The sequence below is a fragment of the Triturus cristatus genome, chromosome 6 (assembly GCF_964204655.1).
Source record: "Triturus cristatus chromosome 6, aTriCri1.1, whole genome shotgun sequence".
Lineage (NCBI taxonomy): Eukaryota > Metazoa > Chordata > Amphibia > Caudata > Salamandridae > Triturus > Triturus cristatus.
The window spans coordinates 535,382,554-535,395,233 of NC_140589.1; the positions used below are offsets into that span (position 1 = coordinate 535,382,554).

The window sequence follows — 12,680 nt, forward strand, 5'->3', positions numbered from 1 at the left end:
CGCACAGTTCAGGCACTGTGTAACACTTGCTCTTTCTCACTGTAAAAGGCGAAAATACAACATGTATGCCGTGAAGCTTCTCCATCTTGTAAAATGGACGAGCACGAAGTATTATTTCTGAAGGAACAGAAAACATGGGTAGAATGATTCCTTTCTTTTTGTTTTTGTGTCATGCTATAGGCTGATGGAAGTTGAATCAGAGAGCTTTAGGGGACGGTGTTATAGAGGAATTTAGGCAGGTGAAATGGGTGGGACCAAATGTTGACTGTTTTCAGCATCCGTATGGATGTCAGATAATTTTGCGACTGCAGAGACTACGCGCTTGTGGTGGAGACTCTGGGCATACAACAGTGGCATAATAAAACTTGAGGGGGCCCCCTGTAAAGTACATGGATGGCCCCCCCTCCGGAGTCAGTCGGGAGCTCCCAGATAGGATACTGTGCTGATGTTGGGGCTGCTGGGGCTGTGGTTGTCCTATGTTAAACCCAGGGCCGGACTGGGAACCAAACCCGGCCCTGTCAAAAAGCTCGGCCGGCCCCAGGGGAGGGAGTGCTACCGGAAACCTTTGTGCTTTTTTTGTTGCTGGGGGGCAGATATTGCAGCTACGCTGCAAAACTGGCCCCGGTAGCAAAAACAGCCCCCAGGGGTCTAAAAATGGCCCCCACCCTGGAGGCCCTCAGGGGTAACGCCCGGTGCCCGTTACCCGTTAGGGCCAGTCTGGCCCTGGTTACACCACTGGCATAAAAAGGTAGACATGTTTTATCTGAAGAGTTCTCCACCCCGACTGTGGAATCCCCACAGTCATACAATTACTATTAGTAAAATTACACTCTTTGTCTGTGAATACCAAGAAAATTACACAAAAGTGTAAGTTTACCTTTGTGAATCAGGTCCAACAATGTTGAAGCCTTTTTGTGATGAAGTAGGATGGGATTTAAGTTTGGGTCGCAAAGCTTTCCTTAACGGATATGATGTTCCCATTGGTAACGTTCTTTGTTTTGTCATTAGATAAATGTGATTAGGATTATCTTTAGAAGCTGAAGACAAATCTGAGCCGCCTCTTGCCACTTTAAATCACCATTCCCACAGGATCTGTTTAGCCATTTTCTTCTTTTTCAGAAACCAAACAAATATTTATTGGGCATGCATCTTTAATTGCTCTAATCTTGCTTCAAAGATGAAGGAGACAGTAGATCATGTTAATCGCAAGTAGGCTTACATAGAGTGTTTCTCTTGCACAGCAGATGATTGCATGCTGTGGCAGTGATCATATATGTAAGCCCTCACATCAAACGTGTTCTACATAAAGATGGCTTGGGATGCTTCTGCGCGCAAAGTTCTTGTAAGTCGTGACACCCTTGACCAGTCCTTCGTGTCCCAGGGCATTACAAAGCCAAACCAGCATTTTTAAATATTTAAGTAGGAGAATTTATAGATTGCCCATACACATACATATTTATACATATAGAAATAGATATACTTATACATACATATACCTATACATAAACGTATACATATCACAAACATCTAAACATGCACGTTTGAATATTTTCTAATTGCAAGGAAAGAACTCACCTGCGCTTCCTTGAGTCAGGGAGGAGAGGCAGATAATAAGCAGTAATACTCCGGTTTTCCCATCCATATTGGCTGCTGATTACTCACAAAGCTCGACAAACCCCACGCCGAAAGAATCCTGATTCAGATCCCGGTTATAATAGATGCATCTTCTTTAAACCGTGACAAAGCGAGTTTCAGTCAATTCCGGAAATGTTCACCTGCTTGGTCAACAAACGTTTCCTCTGGACTCTGACTCGTCGTTAGCCCTAATTATGACAGCAGTGACGAATCTTAAAAAGCAGTGTCTGTTTCGGGAGTAATCTGATTACCTGCTGCTCAGCCTTAATCCTTCTTAGGGGCCAGATGGAGAGGCCGCCTTGAGTCCATTAATCTGCGCAAGTGGCATCTGCCAGTCACCGTCCCAGAACGGTCCTACTACGCGACCCTCTTCCAGTAAAAACTAGAACTGGTTTGACCAAACACACATTCACCGGACGCAAAGGCCAACAGGGTAATTGGCAAACAAACGGAAGCTGAGCAGTGCCATACTTAACAGTTGTGTGAACACCCAACAGTGAGCTTGGCAAACACTGGGGAACTAATTGATGTCACTAAGAATGAGAAGGGGGTTTGTATACACATTCTTTTGGGCCCAGGCCATGGAGCGCTGTGTCAGCTACGCAGCGTATTTATTTATTTTCATTAATCAGGACAGCAACAATTTGATTCAGCAAAGACAGATGGCAAGGCCCCACGAGCAAGTATGGGCTAGGATTGACAGCACAGCTAAGACCTGGTCCATTCTACCAACAAACCTAATTGTAGAGAAAAACTATTTCATCAGTGTTCTAAACACCACCCCTCTTATAGAATATTTGCCTCCTCAATTTGGGCATGGATCAAAAAGATACATTTACAGTTGAGTTCTTTGTTATTCACAAAGGGATTTCAGAGTAGTGTCTTTACAAGTGTGGTTTCTCCGCACATAAAAAAGACTTTCATAAAAGTGTTTTTACTTTTGTGAATCTTTGCCTTAGATAAATTGGTCATTTGCATCTTTCCTCTTCATGACATTATTTGGTAAATAGAAGAGGCGTGAACTGTAAAAAAACAAAACAAAAGGTATACACTCCACAGATGCAGTAACCGACTGACTGAGGCTCCTCCTGTCAATCTTCTCCTGACAGGTTCATGCAGTGACTAAACTCTGTCTGAACTCCACAAGCCTTCTATTTTTACTTGAGGTTGCAATGTTAAGAATGGTCGTCTTGACTCCTCCCAGTCTTCTTCTAGTGGCTACTGTGTATGAATGAAACAAGGAAATAGGAGATTAACCTGTTATTTATAGATGTCCATGTCTTGTCATGGAAAGTTTGCACTCTGCATAAAAAATAGGATTATTCCACTTGCACTACTTCTGCTTCTTCAATGGTGATTGGAGTATTTGCTTCAAAATTAACCTTTCCAGAAGGGCAAAATACGGAGCAAACAGATTCCACACTATGGGCCTCATTTACTAGTCCATTGCAGTGTGCCACTTTTTTTAACGCACGGATGGTGCAATGGACTAGCCCATAATTACAATGCCACATAAAGTCACCCTGTGTGACTTTTCATGGCCTTGTATATATGGGACCTGTTATGTATTACTCTGCATGGGTTTTGGTGGGGTTGTACCCACTCAACATCCATGGAACCTGACATATTCCCAGATTTACAAAGCTTTGTATATCTGGGAATGCGTTAGAATCCTATGCCTCCCTCAACGAGGAGAAATACTTTTATTTCTCCTCGTTTTTTACTCTTTCTAAGTGTCCTGCATTGTGCATAGAAAGAGTAAAAGGCCGTCAGTGATTGTTTTTGTGCAGAAAGGTGTGTCTTCCTGCACAAAAAAAATCATCCCCGCACCACAAACACTCTTGCAACATGATTGAAGAATGCCTGCGCCGGTGCATGGCAGTCAATTGTGCACCAGCGCAGGGGAAAACAAACAGATGCGTCGTATTGTTGTTAATATGACACATCCCTGTGCTTTTAAAATGATGCAGCTCGGCACAGCTAAATGGTTTTATTTGTAAAAGAAACACTATGTTTTTTTTGTTAACTCAAAACACAGAAAGAAAAAATGCCTCACCTTTTCAGCTATAAAAGATGGGACTGATGTTGAAGAAAAAACTGTTTGGTACACGTTCTCCACATAAGTGGAAAATTATCCCAAAATGGTTTTGTTGTTTTTAAAAAAACACAAAGGAGCAGATTTATCAATGCTTTGTGTCAGTGCGCAGGCAAGAAAAGTGAAGCAAAGCACCTCAAAGTGTTGATTTTTTATTTACTTTTCAGCACAAAATTTGTGCAGTTTTACATAACTTAGAATAATACGGGCAAACACTCATGGACTCAACACCCTATCTACTAACATCTTCAAACAAGATTTTGCACGAAAAAGTAGTAAATATTTTCCCAAAAATGTATGCGTGTGCAAACATTTTTTGTTGAACTTTCTGTTACATGTTCGAGTTGATTTAGAAGCGTGACAAGTCTGTTAATCAAGTTTACTGAAAACCATTTCCTTCGTTTTTATCCTGGTGAAAAACAACTTTCTGTAATATTAAATGTATTTGCTTCAGTCACTGTTATCAAAAAACAGAAAATAGTACAATGTTGATCTGCTGTCTGTTTTTGTGCAAATGCAAGGATACTTTTGTATTATGGCGGCTGGACCTGGTTATCACTTTAGGCAACTTTTCGGTCAACAGTTTTTCCCGTAGAGGACGCCCAATCGCCATATATTTCAATGAAGGCAAGAACAAATGTAATACACAGTCTTAAATCCTGATATGCTCTTCAGCAGAAACAAATACCCATGATAAACAGTAATTGCAGAAGCTGTGTTGTCAAAGGAGCATTCCAATTGTAAGTACTGCTTTGCCAAGCTTAATTAGGGGTCACCGTTAATTAATATAGAAGCGCCCCTTCTGGCGGTCTTGCTGTCAAAATAATTACACATTCTTCCAGAGACACGTTCTCCCACCCCATAGAGTTGCTCTCGGGCTGGATAGTCCTGGTACATTGAAAGCATTCAGGGGATGAATGGAAAGGCAGCGCTGCCTAACACAGTGTCGGCCATTGTTCACTTACAGAGAGTGCAGTTGAAGATGGCTAGAGTCCTTGTGCTTTTAGTCGTGAAAGGCAGAGTTGTATCCGAAAACCCTGAAACGATATCACCATTTTTATAGGATTTTAGAACTAGATGCAGTTTTACAGATACTTTTTTTTTGGGAAGTGTTATATAGGGCGAACATGACCCGAATGTATCAGAGCGCTTCACGTGAGCACCAATTGCGTTATGGATAGACACATTCATTGTTTTTTAAGACTAGGGGAGATTAAGTGATTTGCCCAGAATCACCGGATGTCGAGCGCCCCTGCCAAGACTCAAACCAGGCATATTTATGGGCCCCTCGCAACACTTTTGCGCCGCCGCTGCGTCACTTTTTGTTAAGCAGAGGCGGTGTAAAAAATGCGGCCATCTAGGGAGATGCGTCACGTTGTAAAGCCCTGCGTCACACTATACCTGCATAGGTAAAATGTATGCACAAAAGAGCCATGTAGAAATTACGCAGTGAAAATCTACAAGATTTCACTGCATCACTTTACGCCTTCACTGCGTCAAAATCCCTACACCTGCTCAGACCACGCGTAAGGAATTATGCAAGGCTTTTTGATAGGGACTGACCCATCTGTGGTGGCGCATTGCTGGAGTTGTGTCACTTTCATGAGCAACTCCAGCAATGCGTCATGTATGTGCCAATAGATGCATCAGAATTTCTGATGCATCTGTTAATCCTTGCGCCATGGAGCACTGTATTGTAAATGCAGCGCATCCATAGTGGCACAAGGACATTCGGCACTGACGCAAGGAAACTTGTAAATCTGCCCCCAGGTTCCTCACCTTCGAGGAAGACCGCACAAGCAGTTAGTCTCCATCCTCTCACATGTTCTTGGGAAAAGATGCAGTTAACCCTCAAATATCCCCACGTGTAGGTGTTTGTTTTTCTTTGAGCCAATTATTTATTAAAGATTTTCAAGGACAGTATTATATCATAGGAGAGATTTTTGCCACAAACTTACACCTCAGTGTCTGTCATAAGAGATACACAGCTGTGTGGAAAGGACAGGGTTATAGAGATGCGTAGGTGGAGGATTAGAAGACTAGATGACCAGAAATAAGGTTACAATTGAATATTGTAAATCAAGGTAATGAAGGATACCACATTATCCAAGAGCAACCAGAGTGCCAGAAGCCCTTTTGAAGGGCCACGGGACAGGCAGGGGTTACTGGGCAAAACCCTTTAAGTTGTGCCCTTTACTCCCATTTTCCCAAAGGTCTAACCTCCTATTGGTCCTGAATATTTGCTCTAAGTGCTAGATCTTCACCACTTGACTCTCAGTAGTAGCAAGGGTTGAGCAGTCCAAAGCTTCTTAGGGGAGACAGGTGCAGGGCACACAGACACAAAACCCAAAGTACGAACAATTGCTGCAATAAGCTGATTGTCCAGTTAAATACTCCCTTTTAGGATGCAACTTGTATTTAATACAAGCACACAAAGTTTGTCAACAGGACACTACATCATATCCACAGTCTCTTAAGATTGGTGCACTAGCATTGTCCTGAGCAGTGCCCCGAGTGCCTCCTCTACCCTCCTAATGGGGCTGGTCATTAGCCAATCAACAATGAAGGTGACTTTCACATATGGTCCATGCTGATCACCACACACCAAAGTCCCACTCTAGCCTTAAGAATCAATGTGAGCAGAGCTCCAGGCTAAGTTTGTGCATCTCACGGTCTCCTCTGAATGATGTTTCAGGCCACCACTGTCTCAGGATGGTCTACAGAAGTTTCAGATGTCTCCTCCACAGCTTCCTTGGCTATAAGCAAATAGTACCACAGGCAGTGGTATCTAGATTAAGTCTCACTTGGTAGATTTTCTGTCAAAGATCCTCTTGGTGCCATGTTGCAGGGAGACAGCCCAAAACTTCACAGTGTAATCCCACCTGGCAGATGGGATTCACTGTCTTGCTCCACCACAAGCTTGATGGCCCTAATATTCATGGTGTTGCCACCTGGCATATTGGGGCAGCATACTTACTCGAGCTAGGGTGATGGCGCTAACTTCACAATGTCTCCACTTGCGATACTAGGGTTGCCACCTTTCCACAAAAGAGGCAGAAAGTCCGCACTGTTACAATGGTTTAAACCTCACTTGACATCTCACACTTCATGTGCCCGGATCGACTCAACAAGCTTCTCGCTGGGCTTCTCTCCCTGCTGACACTTTCTTCATCCTCACAGGATTGGCTGGTCTTGGCGGGCAAGTAGTATTCTGGTGCTGCAGGCTCAGGGCAAGTGTTCTTGACTTCCTGGGAGATGGTTCCTTATGCATCAGGGAGACTAGCAGAACTTGGCCTTCAGTCCTGGTTGCAGCAGTCTTGGGGATCTTTTTTTCAAAGCTGATGACCAGCTTGTGGGACTCATCCCCCCACCTTTGTAGTCCATATCAAGACAAAGATGTGGTTTAGTGTCCAGTCCTTTGAAAATCATGTTGTGGGTATAGACTCCTCTGAAGTGCCCCTTTCTCACTCCTGTCCTTGCAAAACTCTCCCACAACACAGTCTGAGGAATTAACAAGGGACCGCACCTGATTGTCAGCCTCCATTAAAATTTGCCACACAAAGGTTCAAAGGCCTAAGCCCGCCCATGTATAGTGATATCCTAGTACTACAGTACCAACCTTATGAGACGCACCATTTGGCCTGGCAATGATCCAAGTCCCCAATGACCAGGAACTCTTCCTTGCATCAAGGAAACATTTGATGTGCACAGAGGATGCTGTGCTCCCCTTCCTCCAGTGTTTGTGTTCCCACTCCTGCCCTCCGGCATGTCATCAATCCACATCTCCTTTCTGCGGTTGCTGTCCTCACCTCAAACAGCCTTTCCAGGCCATGGGATTTTTCTAAATTTGACTCCTGTTTCATCTTTTCAATTTGGGACTCGTTATATTGTTGCACTTGTGATACCTTGCCATGATGTCCAAATAGCTCAACTGCATAGCTGAGGGAGTTCTGCAAAGAGAGGGGGCTGAAGATGGGCAGGAAAGCTTCCACAGCAGACCTACAGGTAGCCCTCAGAGCATATGAGGAAGTCAGGAGGTTGTAAGCAACAACAGAGAGCAAGAACCCTGAGCTGAGGGGAGGGTGCAGTGTATATTTCAGAGACCTGACACATATGGTGTTGGACATCAACAACATTGAGAGCTACAGCAATGCTGAGCTGTGGAGGTTCTGCAGAGAGAGGGGACTGAGAATCCCCAAGGGTGAACCAAAGTTGGAGCTCCAGTTCACCTAAGAGCATGGGAGGATGTCCACAGATTGCAATTTGCACCATCAGAAGAGTCTGAAGAGGACTGCTCCAGCACTCTTGAGAATGTTGAACCCTGGTTGTACCTGACCTCAGAATCAGGAATCCAAGAGGGCAGTGGCCCTGGGAAGGAGGAAGATGAGCAGAACAATGACTGGGCAAGGGCTCCAGGAGAGAGGGGAATCCACAGAGAGGGAGTCCCCTACTCGATCGTACGGTGGGAGCAGCGTCTCCTCCCAAACCTGTCCCCTAAGGAGCTCAAGGACAGACTGGCTGAGAGGGACTTGAGACTGCAGCTGGCCCAGATGGCTGTAGAGGAGAAAAGATCAGAGGCTGAGAGAGCCAGGGTCTTCTGGAATTATGAACTGAGTTTCAAGGAGCTAAAAATCAGAGCCCTGTGGATGGGGTCCAGCAACAACAATAATTGTGGCAACAAAATTACATTGTGTCCATTCCTAAAGATACAGTCCACATACCCAGAGACTTGGTGTCTAGCTGCAAGGAGAGGGATTACATACACTAGTGGTTTCAGGTACATAGAATCCCTGAGGAGGATTTGGGAGCTTATACATGGAGTCATATTCCTAGTAGTGGGAAGGGCACCCTACTGGCCCAAGCAGTTGGGGACAGGTTGAGGCAAACCCCCATGAAGGAGGGTCCTAGTTAAGAAATATAAATTCACCCCGGGACAGTGCAGGTTGAGATTCAGGGGCAGTCAGAGACTGTCTCACCAGTCAGAGGATTTTTTGGGGTACTTTTGCAGGTATTGGCCTAGCATTGAAACAATAACCAAACATGTGCTCTCTGGCAATCAAATTTTACAACCTTCAAAAGTGTTGGGTGAAGGGTAGCATGGTAAACACTGTTGTAGGGTTGTACAATTTGATTGCCAGAGGGACATGTTCTGTTATTGTTTTCAAGGGCTAGGCCAACACCTGATTGAGTGTAAAGTCTTTGACCCCATGGAATTTGTTAAGGAGACAGACCTCTGGGAGAGTACCAGAGTGTCTGAAAAGGCATTTGGGAGTGATACTAATGGGACTGGCTTTTCTTCCCCCTACCAAGGGCAGGATAGGTTTACAGTAACGCAGACAGGTCCCAGTATAGGTGAGGGGGAAGAAGGGTCCCATGTCCATTCTAAGGGGTGGGTGGGCAGAGGCCCAGGATGCCCTATTTCCAGCCCTACAGCTTGGGATGTTCTCAATGGGAGCACAAGCAGAGGGACCTGGTCTGTACCAAGAGGCCATTCATTGATGAGAGTCCCACAGAGTCAGGAGAGCTGGGGGGGGGGGGCTACCACAAGCACCCTACCAGTTCTGTCTGCTGACGGTACCACTTCATAGTGGAGGATACAGAGGTCCAGAAGTAGGGTTATGAGGTGGAAACAGTCCACAGTGGGAGGTCTAGTGGGTCAGAGGTTTCAAGCCCTGATTTCAGAGCACCCCAAGACTCACCCTGGTGAGGTAACTTCTGACTTGAGGGGGCTCCTTGCACTGTCACAGGGACAAAGGGATGGGGACCTGCACCAGCAAGACTCTTGTACAACACATGTAGAATGGGCTCCCCTTCCCCTGGAAGTCCTGGTTTGCCAAGCACTCATTCAGCCTAAGGATACAGACCAGGAGGGTAAGGACCTCTTGCAGATACTGGTGGGAGGTGGAGTGGAGAAAGGATGTAAGGCACCTGGGGCTAGAGTCCCCTCACTTTAAGAAACCACATAGAACCCTAGATGACCTGAGGTCTAGCCCTTGATACTGACAGCTGTCAGTGGCCTCTGTTGCTTACTGTTCTTGTGGACAGAGTTTTCCTTGGGGACAGAAATCGGGCCCAAAATGTTGAATGGGTCACATTGGCCATGGTGGTACTATCAGCCTACTGGGATGCATCTGTAAGCAAGTTAAAGTTAGGTCCTGCACAGATGAGGTCCACAGGCAAGGAGAAGGATTTGTGATGCACAAAAAAGTAAATAGAGCAAGAGACCTTCCTCTATACCGCAAGGGCCGAGAGGAACTCTCAAGAGGGAGTACACCCTCCTGTGTGCTATCACTAAACCACAAAAAGTACTCCTCTGGTACGTAAATCGTGTTCACGATTTTACTTAGGTGGAACCTGATCCAACAGTGATGGGAAATACCTATGTGAAGCTAAGGATAGTGATCCACTGGGAAGTGGGAAGGAAACAAATCCTTTTGTTTTATTTCCCCTCACACACCCTAGTGGTAACATGCTTCATCATCAGGTCACCCTGACGCCTAAAATTCAGGGTGGGCTCAACCATATTTCAGGGAGCTCTTAGAGAAATTATTGGCCAGGGGGAATTAACGATTAAAAATCCACGGACAGATCCCAGTTTCCCTTTATTCTTGGATCTGTCAGGGATATTAAAATTAGAGATGAACGGGTCAATTAGGGTATTATGGTCCTAAGCCCCTAGTGCCAACATGTTTCAGTCCGCTAATGCCCCTGAAGGGTGCTGGACTTTCTTCAGGGCAATGAAAATCCTCCCTGGAAAAAAACAATAATGAGGGAATTTCCCTATACTGTATGTTAATAAGGGCAGATAGCTGCTCCTTTTCTTGTCAGGAGAATATTATCTTTTCTGGTACTGCGTCTGCGGAAATAAAAACAATGAAACCAGACATAGTGTATCATTGAATGAAAAACTGCTACTTCCCATTGTGAGATGTGCTTCTCAATGCCCCTGTGTAGTTCTAACAAGCAGGTGACACAACACATCATACAACATACCTATTCGGTGTGTGTAGGATATTACTGTTTAACTTTACCACACGCAGCTAAGCTGGCCAAAAATAGTATGGTGGCGGCATATGTCGTATCCTGTCAGTATCTGCATCCTTGTACGTGTAAAATCACTGTGTAACAACTGTGTCATCCATTCCAAGCAGCAAATGCTGCTATCAATCGCCGTGATTTTCATACACTCAATACATGCATCCTGCATTCCTTACCCCGATGTGGGAGAAGATGTATTTCACGAGGGAGCTCATATAGTAAAAATGGGGTGGCCCTGTAGTCACACACTATTATGTGATAATTAGACATAGCCCAGCACGTTGAATAAGCGTATGTAAAAGGAAACAAAACAAGAAACAAACAGCCAGATTACTGTCAGCGGTATTTGCCCCCAAATTGGAGCCAAGTTAGCTCATACCTGAAGGCAAACCAAAATCCCACAACTACTTACGCCTCCAAGGGTCCTGTCCCTCTCCATAACCTAATCGGCATGGGTCCCTGGGCTGTTCGCAATGAGGGACCTGAGGGGAAAGTTTTTAAAAAGACCCGCGAGAGCGAGGGAGAGCCTATGAGAGACCCGCTCCATCAAGGGTCACGTAGTGGCCGTGATCCGCGGCCGCCGTAGAGCGCCAGGTACGCTGGGACATGTAGTTCCCTGCATCACGCATTGCATGGCTGGAGATGCTGTAAATAGTTAAAATAACTGGAAAAAATGTTATCTTAAAATGCTTATTGTCATGAATGAATACACAACAGGTAGGAGGTGTATTTCATTGTATTTGTGTCTCGAAGATATAATTATAATGTGGACACAGGGCACAACTTAGATGGCCTAAGTGCGCTGGGACTTGTAGTTCCCAGAATTACATATTGTCCGGCTGAAGGTGCTGTGTTAAGTTGGTTAAAACAGAAGTGTGGTAAAGGTACATTCATTAGCCAACCATACAGTGTGTGTATAAAAATTCGATTTAAATTCATTTTGTTAGGTTTCTGAGACATGGTAAGATATTGAAGTGGGCCAGTTAAATTGTAGTGTGAGTACTACGGGAGCCAGGTCTTCTTCATTTTAACAAAAAAAGGCCAGAACAGTGACATGTTTTCCGATAGCCCAGTCATCAGAGACAAAGTTGGATTGTGTATAACTGTATTAGTACACATATCTCCTTGTGCTAAAAAACCTTCCTGAAACCTGGCATTGTTGAATCATCAGACGTCTTTTTTTAGACGTTACAACAGACCCAGAATCTTGGTTGCGGACAGAATAGTTAAACCATAGTTAAGAAAGGTAGAGTTGTCCTGTTTATTGCAGCTATGGTCATTTTCTGTTTAATTGATTCTATGCTATGGAGTCATTCAATCCAGTCACATAGGTATTCAGTCGATAGACCCACCATTGTTCTTGTTCTAGGAGTCTTTTGGTAAGGTCACCAACTCCCTTGACCTTCTCAATGATTGTCCATCTTATATCATTGTCAGTATGTTTCTTCTCAAGGTAGTGAGACGTCAGTTTGGTGGCCGTGAGTGCTCTTCTATCCGTGCTCCTATGTTCACCTAAGCGCACCTTGACTTTCCTTCCTGTCATGCCAATATACATAAGCTGGCATGGGCATTTGATCAGGTATTTCACATTGTCGCTGTTACAATTAGTATGTGACCCTTGTTCCCATGCGTAATGCAATACAAGGTCAATCTCTTTGGTGTGCTCAGGAGGTGGCATGCCACGCAGGATCCACACGGGTAGTGACCCGTAACTGGTGGATAATTCCAGAGTGTTAGTTGGTGAGTGACTTTTGGATCTCTGTGAGTTGGTATGTATTAGTGTATCTCTTAGGCTTCTATTTCTCCTGAATGAGAACATAGGCTTTTCGAAAGTTAATGTGTTGGATGTCAGCACAGACCATTTTTTATTGATGATTTTTTTTATATCATTTGATGAGGAATTATATGTTGT

At 44.6% G+C, this 12,680-nt stretch overlaps 1 protein-coding gene across 1 annotated transcript in view; it reads right to left on the bottom strand.

Moving 5' to 3' along the window:
• Positions 1–2,010, bottom strand: part of IMPG1 (interphotoreceptor matrix proteoglycan 1) — a 1,638,967-nt gene extending 1,636,957 nt beyond the window's left edge. The window contains exon 1 of the mRNA XM_085609628.1: positions 1,576–2,010. Coding sequence (XP_085465754.1) covers positions 1,576–1,642 — 67 coding nt within the window. The 5' untranslated portion in view covers positions 1,643–2,010. The remainder of the gene's footprint in view (positions 1–1,575) is intronic.
• Between the last annotated feature and the right edge of the window lie 10,670 nt (positions 2,011–12,680).